Source organism: Vulpes vulpes, chromosome 4 (genome assembly GCF_048418805.1).
Source record: "Vulpes vulpes isolate BD-2025 chromosome 4, VulVul3, whole genome shotgun sequence".
NCBI classification, from domain to species: domain Eukaryota; kingdom Metazoa; phylum Chordata; class Mammalia; order Carnivora; family Canidae; genus Vulpes; species Vulpes vulpes.
Window position 1 is genome coordinate 102,989,086 of NC_132783.1, and position 16,389 is coordinate 103,005,474.

The 16,389-nt window shown below is 36.6% G+C and overlaps 2 protein-coding genes across 26 annotated transcripts in view; one reads left to right on the forward strand and one right to left on the reverse strand.

The window, feature by feature from the left end:
* TENM2 (teneurin transmembrane protein 2) overlaps positions 1–16,389 on the reverse strand; it is a 3,534,961-nt gene that overhangs the window by 739,561 nt on the left and 2,779,011 nt on the right. The window lies entirely within an intron of this gene.
* Positions 1,796–3,169, forward strand: LOC112926495 (lysine-rich nucleolar protein 1-like). Its single transcript, XM_072756691.1, is given in 3 exon segments — positions 1,796–1,817; positions 1,820–2,171; positions 2,173–3,169. Coding segments are annotated over 3 exon segments (1,350 nt in total). The 3' UTR covers positions 3,149–3,169.

The following is a 16,389-nucleotide window of genomic DNA, read 5'->3' on the forward strand; positions in this document are numbered from 1 at the left end:
CAAAATCATTTTACAATGAAGCAAAATCTCCCTTCCCAAACATTCCATTCACTTACCTATTCCTTTTCCATGTGATCACATAGGATAATTGTAACCTCTTTCTCACAGTCGCTAGCACCACATCCCCACTGGGAATTCTCTTCAAAAGACTAAGCCTTCCCAGATCTTTTGACTGCTTTTTACCTTTGCATAGTGTCAGGGATAGCTTATTGGAAAATATGCAAAGCTTTGTACAAATTATTAAAAATAGCCATGTAAATTTTATAAAATTACAAAAACTGAATATAAAATAAAAGGAGCCATTTGCTCAAAACGTCCTTAGCAGAATTATGTATTATTTAATGAAAGCTAACATATGTTAATTCTTTCTTCCTTTGTGTAGAAGCTGTATTCAGCCCATTACATGCATTATCTTATTGCATCCTTATAAGATGTCATGATGTAGGTGCTATTATTAATCATTTTTGTAATTTCATTTTCTAGATCATGGAACTCAGTCCCAAATAGGGTTATGTGCTCCTCAAGGATGTTCAAGTCATGAGTGAGAGTGACAATAACAATAATCTCCCTAATTTTAAAACCTATGCTCTTAGTCACTACTCTACACTGCCTCATAAATTGAAAATGATATATAAATAGACATTTACTAAGTATATAATGCAATTTGAATTTCGAATATTTCTGTAATTTTACAATGATATAAAGGCATCTCTGCTATCTCATCAATTTCTCTCTTGCTCTACCTAAAGCAATAAAATTTACATTGAAAATACCCATTTAGCCTTTAAAATATTAACAATGCTATAGACATAACATTTAAAAATTGTCCATATTCCCTTGGTTTCTCACTCTTTTTATTTACATCTTTCCAATCTAATTTTATTTTGCTTTGCTAGGGCAGCAATTACTTGAGATAACATTGCCACAGCTATTATGTGATACCCAGAGATCCCACGTACTTTGTTCATTCTCTTGATGGCTTCTGACCCCTTGGTATTCTTTAGACCAGGTAGTTAGTTGAATGTGGGTGGGCAAGGGAGTAACGAGATGAATATACAGGTGAATGGCTGTACGCATTTAATTGGGACTTTTAATACAACACCTTGTGGCCTGTTTAGACAAGAGCATAGAAAGCTGAGTATCCTTGACAACAGTGTGGGTATATAGCAAAACAAAAGAAAGATCAGGAGATGCACAGTAGGAGATCTAAGCAGATCATTGGGATAACAGATGACAGCATTTTGGCGAAAGCCTCGACATTTTTCAAATATGTTCGTGAAATGTACCATAGAGAATGGATCATTAGAACATTTGAACAAAAGGCACTAATAATTGGCATAGTGGCTGATGTACCACTGTAAAAACTGATGTTGAGTGTTGTTTTCTCTGTGGTTATGAGTAATGGTTATAAGTAATGTAGTTACAGATGGAAAGAACAATCAGTGAATAAGGGAGGAAAAAAAGGCTTTTAGTACCAGTTAACTTTATGTCATTGAGGTGAGTTCCATCATAAGTAGAATGGGGCAAAAATTTTTTTTTCCACAAAAGACACTGACTAGCCAAAGTAATCTTGCAAAAGAAAAGCAAATGTGGAGGCATCACAATTCCAGACTTCAAGCTATATTACAAAGCAGTAGTCATCAAAAGAGTATGGTACTGCCACAAAAATAGACATATAGATCAATAGAACAGAATGGAAAACCTAGAAATAAGCCCACAATTAAATGATCAATTAGTTTCACGTGGAGGCAGGGAAGATTGGCCTGGAATCTGGAAATGATCACCAAATCTGGAAATGATCACCAAAACCCACAAAGCCCTGGGCTCCCAGAGAAAAAGAAGAAAAAGAAGAAGGTGGTCAAAGAACCAGAGACTCAATACTCAGTTTTAAACAGTGATACTTATTTCAGTGATATCTGTTCCACAAGAGCCACATCCCCTTCGAAGGGTGTAGTCCTAGAGCAAGCATCTGAGATGCCTCTAGTGAAGAAAAAGAAGGGCCACAGCACCCTCTGTGAGGGGTGCCTAGAACCTGAGACTGTGTTACGTGCTGGACAGACAGGGAAGTTGTCCAGCTCCAGGAAGCAGGCTCTTGGTTCATCTGAGTTTCAAGGTGGGGAGAAGAAAAAGAAGAGAAAGTCCTTACAGCCTCTAGCCATGCCCCCTGCCGCAAAAGAAGACCTCTCCAGACCCCAGAGAGGATGAGAAGGTGACCAGATTTGGCAAGAAACCCAAAAAACACAAGAAGGAGAAAAAGACCCAGGAGGCTACAGCCTCTTCAGCCAAGGACCCTTGGTTCTGTGAGTCTGGGGATGCTCTATACACTTGTTCAGTGGGAAAAGATGGCGAGGAGCAGACAACCTCAGGGCAGAAATGAAAGCAGGGGAGCCCCAGAGAATGCAGTGTGAAGATGAAGAAGAAAAAGAAAATCCACCAGAAAGGAGATACTTCTCTAGGGCACCTTGAGTGCTCCAAGTCTGTAGAGAGAAGCCCTAGGAAAGGAAGTAAGAAGCCAGTCAAAATTGAGGCTCCAGAATATATCCCAATAGGACATAACCCCAAACCCCCTGCAAAGAAGAAAATGAAGTCCAAGAAAAAGACAGAGCAGCCAGGGATTGAGGAACCAGCTCTGAAGAGGAATAAAAAGAAGGGGAAAGAGAGCAAAGTAGTAGGAGAATCTTGGGAAGAGGAGCCTGACACAGACTTAGAGGTGGTGTTGGAAAAGAAAGGCAACATGGATGAGGCGCACATAGACCAGGTGAGGAAAAAGGCCTTGCAAGAAGAGATCAATCATGAGTTAGGCAAAACAGAAGTTTCTGAACCAAAGAAGTGGACAGGAACTCAGTTTGGCCAGTGGGATACTGCTGGTTTTGAAAACGAGGAACAGAAACTGAAATTTCTCAAATTTATGGGTGGCTTTAAAAATGTGTCCCCTTCATTCAACCACCCCTCTAACACAGTTGGAAGGCCCAACATGGCTCTCAACAAGAAGGCAGCCAAAGCCCTACAGCAGAACCTGCAGCAGGACTATGACCGGGCCATGAGCTGGAAGTACAAGCGTGGTGCTAGCCTTGGCTTCTCCTCTACTCCAGACAAAATCTTTTATATTGACAGGAATGCTTCCAAGTCCATCAAGCTTGAAGATTAAAGTCTACTGTCTAGTCCTTCAAAATAGCCAAAATTGCTTTTATTATTCAGTTATGCAGTTGGAAGCCATCTGACAACGGTCTCAAATCACACCTCTGCAGAGATTAAGCAAAACTATGCCCATGTGCTTGGATGAACTGGGGTCAGGGAGCTCATGTTTCAGAAGCCAAGAGAACATATGAGTGGCTGACACCTCCTGTTTTCTATATTAAGATTCCATCCCCCCCCTCCAAAAAAAAGATTCCATCCCTGTTTGAAGACATCAGCATATATAAATAATAGCTGAATTTACTGAGTGCTTAGTATGTACCAGGTACGTACTACTGTGTTTCCCTTGCATTAATGTAGTTAGTAATTATGAAATAGGTGCTATTATCCCCATCTTACTGATGAGGAAACTGAGGTTCAGGGATGAAGTAATAAAATTGCCTGGGTTCACTCAAAAAAAAAAAAAAAGATCAATTAATCTTTGACATAAGAGGCAAGAATATCCAATGGGAAAAAGCTAGTCTCTACAACAAATGGTGTTGGGAAAACTGGATAGCAACCTGCAAAAGTATGCAACTGAACCACTTTCATATATCATACACAAAAATAAATTCAAAATGGATTAAAGACCTAAATGTGAGACCTGAAACCATAAAAATCCTAGAAGAGAACACAAGTAGTAACTCCTTTGATGTTGGCCATAGTAACTTCTTTCTAGGTATGCTCCAGTGGCAAAGGAAACAAAAGCACATACACACAAAAAAGCATCAAAATAAAAAGCTTCTGTACAGTAAAGGAAACAATCAATAAAATTAAAAGGCAGTTTATAGAACGGGAGAATATATTTGCAAATGACATATCCAATAAAACATTAGTATCCAAAATATAAGAACAACTTATAAAACTGAATACCCCAAAATTAATAATCCAATTAAAATGGGCAGGAGAGATGAACATTTTTCCATAGAAGAAATACAGATGGCCAACAGACACCTGAAAAGATGCTCATCATCACTTACCACCAGGAAACTTACATCAAAACTATAATGAGATATCACCTTATACCAATCAGAATGGCTAAAACCAAGAACACAAGAAACAACAGGTGTTGGCAAGGATGTACAGGGAAAGGAACACTTGTGCACTGTTGGTGGGAATGCAAACTGGTGCAGCCACTGTGGAACACAGTATGGAGGTTTCTCAAAATGTTAAAAAATAGAACTACCTTATGATCCAGCAATCACACTACTGGGTATTTACCCAAAGAATATAAGAACACTAATTTAAAGGGATATATGCACCCCTATGTATAAACATACATTTACAGCATTTATTTACAATAGCCAAGATATGGAAGCAGCCCAAGTATCCATCAATTGATGAATGGATAAAGAAGATGAAGATATATATATATAATTCAGCCATAAAAAAGGATGAAATCTTGCCATTTGCAATGACATGAATGGAGGTAGAGAGAATTTTGCTAAGTAAAATAAATTAATAAGAGAAAGACAAATGCCATATGATTTTATTGATATGTGGAATTTAAGAAATAAGACAAATGAGTAAAGGGAAAAAATAAGAGAGCGACAAAGCAGAAACAGACTCTTACTTATAGAGAACAAACTGATGGCCACTAGAGGGGAGATGAGTGGGTTGATGGGTGAAATAGGTGATGGAGATTACGGAGTGGACTTATGGGCACTGGGTGATGTATGAAAGTGCTGAATCACTATATTGTACACCTGAAGCTCATATAACACTGTTAACTACCTGAATTCAAGACTTAAAAAAAAAAGTTTATCCTACTTATCTCACTGGTAATTGAAAACAATACTCCTGACAATTTTGGAATACTGTTGTCTCATCTGAAATTGAAGTAGATTTCTTAATGATCATGTGTGATATCTAACAACAGTAGATAGTAGACATTTATTACTTAATTCCAGGAAATTCATACTTCAGTAAACAGCTCACAGTTTTAATTTAGAGATATCTTTCTTTCTTTTTTATTTTTATTTTAATTAATTAATTAATTAATTAATTAATATCTTTCTTTCTAATCTCATTGTATGAGATTCCATTTACCTTTGAGAATGGACATTTGTCTCTGGGAAAAAAAATTCAACATAATTTATTCATTGTGTCACTGTGATTGGTTCAGAAACAAATAAGTGATCCATAAAATGTTTGCTCAAAGCCCCCTTAGCATCCTGCAGATAGTGACAAATGAAGTCATTGCACAAACTTGAGAAATACCGAGATGCCAGGTCCTAACGATAACATTAGATTCCTGAAACTAGCAACCTTACTCTAGGACTTTCTATTACATCAAAAGATTCATTGTCTTTTGTTTTTAAGCATGTTGAGTTAGACTTTTTTGCCACTTGCAACAGAGAAATTTAACTAATAAATCATGAACTAACACATCAAAAAATAACTTTAATCTGAGTAATCTTTGTAAAAAGCAGGGCTTGTACTACAGAATATATTACTATTTTCCAAATATTTATGATGATGCAATCCTTTTGTCATATAACATCTAACAATTCTGGAGGGATTACTGATGATATGATAGACATTTTGAGACGTGAGTATAAATTATCACTGCATTTAATAGATCTTAGTCTACCATATTTAAAACAGACAATATTAATTCATCAAAAATACATTATACAATAAGAAAACTAACAAGTGATATAGAATTACATTTCATGAAGGAAGACATATAAATGACAAGTGCAGAAGGTGGGATTCAGCAGGGAAAAAATTAATAGTAGAGCTAGTTAATCATTATATGCTGATTTTAATTTCTTCGTTTTGGCAAATGTATAAAGGTCATATAAAGTGTTAGCATTAGGGAAGATTCTATCTTTGTAGTGTTTCTAAGTCTAAAATTATTCCAGAATAAAAAGTTAATTTAAAAAATATTATACACATTTTGTGTATCAAGTTGGCAAGATTATTTTAATAGCAATATAAAATGTGGCTTAGTGTGCTGGGAAAGAGTACCCTTATAAACTGTGATGGCAGAGTAAAGAAATGCTAACTTTCTGGAGGTTAATTTGGTAATATATATCTAAATCCATAAAATCAGCAAACACTTTTGTCCCAAATTACTTCTTCCAGAAAAATAATTCCTAGAAAATAATGAAGGGCATACAAATATTTACGTAGGTGGATATTTATGTAGGTAGTATTCTTTACATTAAAAATTCAAGCTATGTACATATCCAGTAAAAAGGATCTAATAAGTGATGGAACATTAATACGATGGAATACTATTTGGTACCAGAAACAAATCATACCATAATAGGTAAAAATACCTAGCAAAATGAGAATTTTCTCAGGGTAATATTAGATGAAAAAAAAACTTCTCATCATGTAATATATGTTGTGAAATGCCAATAATATCATTATTCATTTCTGAAAAGAAAGTATATTGAGTCCTATTGTGGTTGGCACTGAGGATATAAACAGCAGTGAACAAAATGTACAAAAAGGCCTGTGTTAATGGAGCATACAGTCTAGGGTGCAATAAAACCCATAGTACCCATAGTACATTAGAGGGTGGTAAGGTTTTTTTTTTTTTTTTTAAAGATTTTAGTTATTTATTCATGAGAGACAGAGACAGGGGCAGAGACATAAGCAGAGAGAGAAGCAGGCTTCCTGTGTTCCTGATACAGAACTCTATCCCAGGACCCCAGAAACACCTAAGCCAAAGGCAGACGTTCAACCACTGAGCTGCACAGGCACCCCCAAAGGTGGTAAGTCTTCTATAGAAAAAATAAACTAGGATATAGGGAATATGGGAATCCTGGAGAGTGGTGTGGCAACAACTTTAAACTGCTTGGTCATGAAAGATCTCTGAGAAAGTGATACTTAGGCAAATGCCTGAAGATAGAAGGAGTGAGCTTCGTGGCTTTGAAGAATAGTAATCCAAAGTAACTAGAAAGTACACTGGCTTGGAGGGAAGGGCATGTCTGGAGATTTCTAGAACCTGCAAGGGGGGTGGGTGCAATATACTGGAGTGTAGAAGAAATGAAAAAGAGTACTGAAAGCCCAGCAGATGGTGAACCGCATGGGTCATTGTAAGAACTTGGCCTTGGAGTGAACTGGAGAGAGCCACTTCAGGGATTTGAAGTGAAGAGGAGCACAATGTGATTTATCTTTTAAAAGGATCATTCTGGCTGCCATTTTTGAAAACAGAGATTGAAGGAGACAAGAGTGAAATTAGGGAGACATTCTTTTTGCATTTTTTTTTTTTTTTAAGAAAACCAATGCAATGATCCAGGGAAGCAAGAATGGTGGCTTAGAATAGAATAATAGCACTGTAAGTGGTTAGCAGTGGTTAGATTATTGAGATGTTTCTAAACTATAATAACTAAGAGAACTGGATATGGGAGTGGCATGGCATGAATCAAGGACTATGTTAAGGATTTTACTCTGAGAAAATAGGATGGAGTTACCATTAACTCAAATGGGGAAGGCTGTGCTAGGGCCAGTTGGAAGAAAAGACCAGGAATTCAATTTTGGACATGTCAAGTTTATGATATTTATTAGATCTCTAAGTGCAAATATTAAGTAAGCAGTTGAGTATGTAAATATGCAGTTGAAGAGAAATTTCATGCAAAATTAGATCTCACAAAAATAGAGGCACAAAACTGGGTAAGACCACCAAAGCAAGGTGGATATTACATAGTTAAAAGAAGGTTCCAGTGAATGGGCCCTAGCAAACACCAAGATGAAAAGGTCAGACAGAAGAAAGAAAATAGCAAAGGAGACTCAGCAAGAGTAGTTAATGAGTTAGGAGTAAAATTACTCTGGAAGCCAAGAGAATGGAATATTCCAGGGGAAGGAGTGATCTACTAGGTCAAATGGTACTTATACGTCCAGTAAGATGAGATTAAAAATGGAAAATTGGATTTAGCAAAATAGATGTCATTAATGACCTTTACAAAGTCAGTTTTAGTGGATTAGGGTGTGTTTTAAGAATGAGAAGGAGAGTGAGTGTAGGATAATGATTTCAAGGCATATTTCCATTAAGAGAAGGGAATGATTAGGACCACTGTGAGCCAGGGAAGTGGGACCAAGAATAGATTTTTTTAAATATGCAACATAACAGTCTATTTCATGCTTATACTTAAAATCCAATAAAAAAGAGAAGTTATGGTAAAAGGGAGAGAAGGGAAATTTCCTGGAGTGACATTATTCAACAGAAGAAAAAGGGTGTGATCTAACACTCATTGTATTTTGCTCTATAATTCTATTTACCTATTCAAATATTGTCTGTGAATTTTGTGGGAACTAATGTAATCTCCATTTTTTTTCTATTTTTCACATTATTTTCACAATTTTATAAGTTATACTTTTTATGACTAGAATATATTATGTTAATAATGAGTAAGAAAGCATTGAGCATTTCTTTAAATTTTGTATTGCATCTTGTTGCAACAGATGTAGAGCAAAATGATTGAACACACAACTGGTAACTGAGACTTGGGTATGATGTTCCCCCAGAAGTTTTCAAGAGTAACACAACTAAGAAATCCTACACCTTTGTCTCCCATTTTACATTTCATATAATTTCTTATTGGCTACTTACTTGCCAAAAAATTTAGCAGAATTGGTTTGCGGAGATAGAAATACCATTAGTTGATGCTATGGTCTGAATGTTTGTGCTTCTCCAAAATTCATAAGGTGAAACCCTAACTCCCAAAGGTGATGGCATTTGTAGGGGATGCCTATGAGAGGTGCTTAAATCATGAGGTCATAAGTCTACAAAACAGGCTCCAGGCACCTCCATTAGATGAGCAAAAAACCAGAAGTCTGCAACCTAGAAGAGGGCCCAAACCCAGTCATGCTGGCACTCTGATTTCATTTTTCAGCCTCCAGACCTGTGAGCAATAAATTTATGCTGCTTCTAAGCCATCTAGTCTGTGATGTTTTGTTATAGCAGTCCAAATAGACCCAAGACAGTTAATTACAAGACAAACACAAAACTTTAAGGCTGGTAAAAAGGCATCAAACCCCACTCAGACACACAAAGCTCAGAAATATAATCACATATACACACTACACACAGCAAAATGCATGCATGAACACACAACCACAGGCAAACATGTAAATACACATATAAGAATACATATGCAAACACACAGAGAAATACATGCAAACATATGCACTCATACCTACATGTACACAAACACAGAGCATGTATACTCACACACACACAGATACACGCAAGTCTATCTAGTTCTGGTTTTGGCTGAAGGTCTTTAGTTTTCCTCTGAAGCTTTCTTTTCTGACATACCATTTCCTACAGATCTGTGCAAATTCAGGTATTATTCTGAATAAGTAAGATCCTCACAGAGAACTTTCTAAACTGATATAAATACCCAGGCCCCAAACTAGAGGTAACTGAAATAAGACTAGAGCCTGGCCTGAATCCTCAAAGAAAATATCTCCACAAACAGCTACACTGTGCCACCAGGTAAAATGAGAGGCCTACAGGTCACTCTGTCAGAATTCCAGTCTAACTAGTATGTTATTTTGTACCTGTTGCACTAGTACAATAATCTCTTGGTATTTACATGTCTATATGTATACTTTTCCAGACTTTTGCATAAAACCTTCCATTAATTTGTTCATAAATATGAAATTTAATTCCTCTTTTGATTTTTTTCCTTCCTATTCATTTGAAATTGTGTAAAATATAAAAAGGTGTATGTACATCAAGCACTGATTGGATCCTGTGGTTAATGCCCATCTTGCATGGGCAAAGCATATAATATAGGTGATGGGGTTGTCATCTCCAATTTGTATAGGTTCCTTAATCAAATGTCATCTAGTACTTGAGTAGCAGAGAAAAAAAAGGCATTGAAATTATATTCTTTTCTCTAGTGATGTATTCTCTTGGCATATATCCATGCACTGGTAACTTGTATTAGGTATTATTTATTTATTTAAGATTTTATTTATTTATTTCAGAGAGAGAGAGAGAGAGAATGAGAGAGAGCAAGGGGGAGGAGCAGAGGGGGAGGAAGAAGTAGACCCCTGCTGGGCAGGGAGCATGATGCTTGCCTCCATCCCAGGACCCTGGGATCATGACCTGAGCCAAAGGCAGATTCTTAACCAACTGAGTCACCCAAGCACCCCAATTGTATTAGATATTATTTAAAGAATGGTACAAAAACAAAAACAAAAAATCAGAGTGAGCTCCCTAAGGGCAAGAGCAAAACAAACAAACAAACAAATACAAGCACAGGTCAGGAATATGGTAGATTCTCTTGTGTGTTTCTGGTTTTTCAACCTTTGAATAGAATCATTATTTTTTCATTTATCACTACACTACTCCATGCTCTCTATAAATATCATTCTGAGGGGCACCTGGGTGCCTCAGTGGTTGAGCATCAGCCTTTGGTTAAGGTCACGATCCTGGGATCCTGGGATCGAGTCACACATTGCAAGGAGCCTGCTTCTCCCTCTGCCTATGTCTCTGCCTCTCTCTCTGTGTCTCTCACATATAAATAAATAAATTCTTAAAAAAAATCATTCTGAAAATAATACATGATTTGATTTCCCCCCCAGAAACTGAAGGATACCTTATGGATAATAATAATGAGGGGACATTTCAATTAGACATTAGGAAAAGTTTTAATATGAGTAGTGTGCATTTACAAATGTATGTTGTATATTTAATTTGCATGTGCATATGCATGAATGGCAAGAGCCCCTATCAAACTTCACATATGTGTGTATTTACTTCCATAGGTATATATCATTATTAAGTTTGCTCTACCTTACATCAAAAGGAAATCTGTCTCTTGAGTTAATAGTCAGTTTTGTGCCCCATAGGTACCAAAATTCAAAATGTGTAGCTTATACCACCCTCACTTTGCTCTTACCTTCCCCCTGTAACTTAGAGCATTTAGGCATTTGGTGTCATAGTGACACAGTTCTTCCCAGACATTGCTGTTTCATTCTTCAACCGACTGTACTTTGGAAGTGACAAAAGCCACTTCCCAGGGAACTGTAAGACAGCCTCTCAGCAACGAAGGTCTATTTCCCTGCCCCCCTCTCCTGCCCCAAATTCCATACTCATGACACAGAAGCACAGTTAGAGATGAAAAATACGGTTCATTATCTTAGTAGAGCAGAGAAAAATGTTATGGCTTTATTTAGCAGTTGCTTTTATGCTTTTAAAAACATGTTAATTTCATTTTTTATGTAATTGTGCATTAAATCATCTCAGACAATTGTGTGATTTGGGAATAAAAGTCCAACAAAATAAGTAAAAGCTATAATGTGGTTTTATCCTTACCGCTTTTTGGAGTCTGTTTTTATGTTTCTCAAGCATTAGTGTCTCCGCTCCTTCCTGGGAAGATTAATCTGGAGGCTCGTAGAGACTCTTGTCTTCCTGTCTTTAGTTCTCCTGGTGCTCTGAGATTTTCCCTGTGGTTTCTGCATCTACTACTCATGAATTACCAGCCCCAACAACATTAGGATTTAGAAAGCCTCATGATCCTTTATTTGACAACCCAATAAGGACACCAGCTGGATGAAGACCTCAACCCTGGGGGAGAAATATTAAAGAGATCGAACTGCCCCAAGTAAATTATGAATCCCAGGCTCAGACTACACTATACTCACCAGAATACTGATGATGGATTTTTTTTTTTTTTACTAGAATATAAGCAATGGGATATATGCAATGGAATTCAGGATGTTTTGGGAGAGGTTTTTCTTTTACCTTAAAAAAAGCTGGTTCATCTGACACCCCGCATCTTCCATAGCTCCTATTTTAAACATTTTATGAGGGCTGAGACATTCTGATGGAAGTCAATGATGGATTCTGACTCTTAAGTGTGGCCTCTGTGTTATGAGGTGATTTGAGACTAATTTCATACATGTGAATTTTTTTCCTTTTTAAAGATTTTATTTTTTTATTCAAGAGGGGGGGGGGGAGGCGGAGGGAGAGGGAGAAGCAGGCTGCATGCAGGGAGCCCGATGTGGGACTCGATCCCAGGACTGCAGGATAATGTCCTGAGCTGAAGGCAGACGCTCAACTGCTGAGCCATCCAGGTGCCCCATGAATTTTTTTTTTTTCAAATGTTTCCCAATACATATAAGCAATCCAACTCTTTTGTCTTTCCTTAGTGTGTTTTAACATAGATTATTGTTGTAAAGCATTAAACTTCTTTTCAGGCAATGTGCCGTAGTTCACTAGGGCTGTTATAACACAGTACTACAGGTTAACACCAGAAATTTACTGTCTCACAGTTCTGGAGGCTAGACTTCCAGGATCAAGGCACTGACAAGGCTGGTTTTCTCTGAGTGCCAAGAAGGAAGAATGTTCTAGGCCTCTCTCCTTGGCTTGCAGATGGTCATCCTCTCCCTCTAGGTCATCATGCCATTTCCTCTCTTGCATAACTCTGGGTCCAAGCCCCTCTTTTTATAAGGACACTGGGCTTATGGAATTAAGGTCCATCCAAATGGCCTCATTTTAACTTGATTGCTTCTTAAAAAGCTCTATCTCAAAATAAGGCCACGTTCTCAGATAACAACAGTTAGGACTTCAGCACATGAATTTTAGGGAGACACATTTCCAACCATAACAGGATGTGAAATGGTTTTCTGGTGTCATTAGGCCAGCTTAAAATATAGCTCTCCAACGATTTCCAAAGATTGACATTCTGAAAAAAATCACTAAAGATGATTTTTTTCTTTCATAATTCTAAAATGAATTTATTTATGATCTAGGGAGGAGCATATGTAAAACAAACAAAATCATTCTTAATTTACATGTAGTATAACCCTCAAGACAGATTATATGTATATACATGCACACGTGCACTAACCTGTGTGACCACCAAGCGTGTATATATATATTCAGCACTGAAATAAATTTCTACCCCAGGCCACTATGAAATGTCAATTAAGCAGCCAAACTTTCAGAGTTTGGTATCCTTCCTGCCCAGGAGCTTTTGTATTCAATTTATTGTTAAATAAAACAGCCAACTTGGCAGCTGCGTTAGATTAACAAATTATAATATATATATATATATTTTGCTTAAAAAAAGTTGAGCTAAGTATAAATTTCAAAGAGATTAAAGATTTTGAGAAGTTACTTGTTTGTAACTATTTCAAGCTGAGCAGGAGAATAGGAAGGTGACCACAAGCCTATTTGAATGAAACAGAAGTATAAAAGGAACTTGACTTAAAAACTAGTAGTGGGGATCCCTGGGTGGCTCAGTGGTTTAGCGCCTGCCTTTGGCCTAGGGTGTGATCCTTGAGACCCAGCATCGAGTCCAAATTGGGCTCCCAGCATGGAGCCTACTTCTCCCTCCTCTGTGTCTCTGCCTCTCTCTCTCTCTAGGTTTATCATAAATAAATAAATAAATAAATAAATAAATAAATAAATAAATCTTTAGTAGTGGTTTTAACATTTCTTTTATTAACATTTAATATTTTATTAGGAGGAACTGATGTCAAGAGTAGCACAGAACAGCTGTGGGTCTCAAGTTTAAATGTCTTCCATTTGACCTATGTATACTCCTTTTTCACTTTTCTAAACTCACAGACACACACACACACACACACACACACACACACACACAGGTAATTTAACCAGCTTGTCTGCAAAGCCCCCTCATGTGTTTTTGCAGCTAAGTCTACCATTTCTTCAATAAAACCCTGTGGTTCCACTCTGCATGGGGAACAGGTAGAGGGGTGATGAAGAAAATTTCCAGACAGCCGCCAGAGTCAAAGAGGCATCTTTTGTCTGATGACAGCTTTTCAGTATTTGTTACTATTGGTGTGTGTGTGGTAAGGTACTGGTGGGCTAACACCATGCAGGGGCTGGGCCAAGTGTTTTGCATGTATTATCTAATTTAATCCTCACAACAATCTAGTAAAGGTGAGGCAAAGGAGAATTCAATAGAGATTCAGTGACTGGGTAGGGATATAAATATTGTAAGTGGCATTGCTGCAGCTTTTGAAAACTTGACAGTGTGAAAGGTGAAGAAGCTCAATTTAATGTAGTGAAAGAAAGATTTCCTTTCCAGAGTCAAATAGGTATTTCCTGAGGACTGTGTGTTCCTCAATGTAAGTGAGCGAAGAGGGCCAGATATTTCTATTTTATTATATTGTAGCTACTACTTCTTGAGATGCCACTGGTTGCCAGACAGTGATCTAAACTCTTTACGTATTTTACTGCGTTTAATTTAACTGTGAAGACAGTTACACTAGGAGATAGACTCTACCATTATCTTCAACTTTCAGAGCTTAATAATCTTACTTAGGTCACACAGTTGGGATTTCAAGGCCTGGCTTAATTTGCAGCCTGTGTAATAACTACTATTTTAATATTAGGCTGTAATAGGATAAAGCAACCTTTGTTTTATCAAGCAACTAATAGGTAGCTTGTGTGTGTTTATAAAAATTAAAGTATGGTGCCCAAACTCCTCAACCGAATTATATATTAAATGAATGGAGGTAGTATATCATTTAAGGAATTCTGAAAAAAAAATAATCTGAGGTTTCAGCTACTAAATTAATCATCAGTTATCATAGAATTAAAAAGGGGGCAAAAGTCAAGCCCCCAAATCTTAATGATCCTATTAAAAGAGGACCAAGATTATGGCACATCCATATGAATGAATAATATTAAATCATAAAAAGGATTCACAAAGATTTGCAAATAGCATGGAAAGCTACCCCTCATAAAGTTTTAAGTGATGCTGAATATTGTTTTTAAAGTAAGTTCTTAAATATGTAAAAGTATTTAAGAAAAGGTCTGGAAGGAAATATGTTCGTATGTTAGCAGAGTTTATTCACTCCCAGATGGATAAATTTAAGGGGAAGGGGGCAGTTTCCCTTTATACTTTGCAATCCTTTTCAAATTTTGTATCAATAACACATATTCCTTATAAACTCAGGGACAAATCATAGTCATGAAAGATAGTTCTATTACAATGAAATATTTTCTATAACTTAAATAACCATTTCATAATTTATGTGCATTCGACGCTCAATAACAGGAGTCAATAAACTTTTTCTGTAAAGGTCTAGATAGTACATATTTTAGACTTGCAGACCAAACAGCAAAATTGAGGATATTATGTAGATACCTAACAAGAAAGAAAACAAGCGTTCTTGCATTTTTTGGCAAAATTCAAAATACCATCTAATAATCAAATACATTTTTTTTGTGTGTGTGTAATCCACATCTACTAAAAAGAAGACTGAAATTATTTTTGTACGTGTGTGATAACATTTTGCTTAATTGGGGTTCAAAGTTAGCATTCCCTATCATCAAAATTTATGGCACATGTTCATCTGCTAATACTGATCTATAATGAGATTTTATGTATTTCATCTTTGGAAATGGCTTTTCTCACAGATAGGTGACACATGTGGCACTTGAAACACTGTCGAGTTGTATCTGCTTTGCTGTAATTTATAGTCGGCCAAGCAGTGAACGCCACATATGGTCTCTGTTGCAGCTACAGAACCCTGCTTTTTTATAGTACGAAAGCAACCACAGACAATACATAAATGAAGGAATATGCATGTGTGCCAATAACACTTTGTTTATAGGATATTAACATGAATTTCAAATAATTTTCAAATGCGACAAAATTCCCTGATTTTGAATTTTAAACAATTAAAAAGATGTAAAACCTCAAATTTTTTCAAAATAAAATGCTCTAAATGAGAAGACCAATCCACTTTTAGCCAATGGACCTTGCAATAACAGGTGGCAGGCCATGTTCAGTTTGTGGGTTAAAATTTGCTGATCCCTACCCTAGAAGTAAGCACGCCTCTCATAAACTTCATACAACAACCATCTCTGATAGCACTGAATACACCAAAACATTCTTTATCAAAAATTAAGATACCTTTATGCAAAAATGATGCCTCTAGTCTTTCCGTGAATGAATTCTTTTGTTGCTAAAGAAATGACACAACTAGGCAGAGAAAAACAAAGACACATTCTGAGGGAAATGTGTACAGAATCAGGAAGAAAATCAAGGTTTTGATATCCAAATTTGGTGTTATATTCGCCAGACCTCTGGATATTTTTTACGGAAATTCTGGGTTGTCAGAAACTGTGTTAAACAAACCCACTGTATTAGCCTTTTAAGAAATAACATCAAATATTTAAAATCTTAAACACAAGGCTACCAGGCTACATAAATTCCATTTCCCCACCTTATGTTCGTATGTTGTTTTTTCCCTGACTGGCTACTA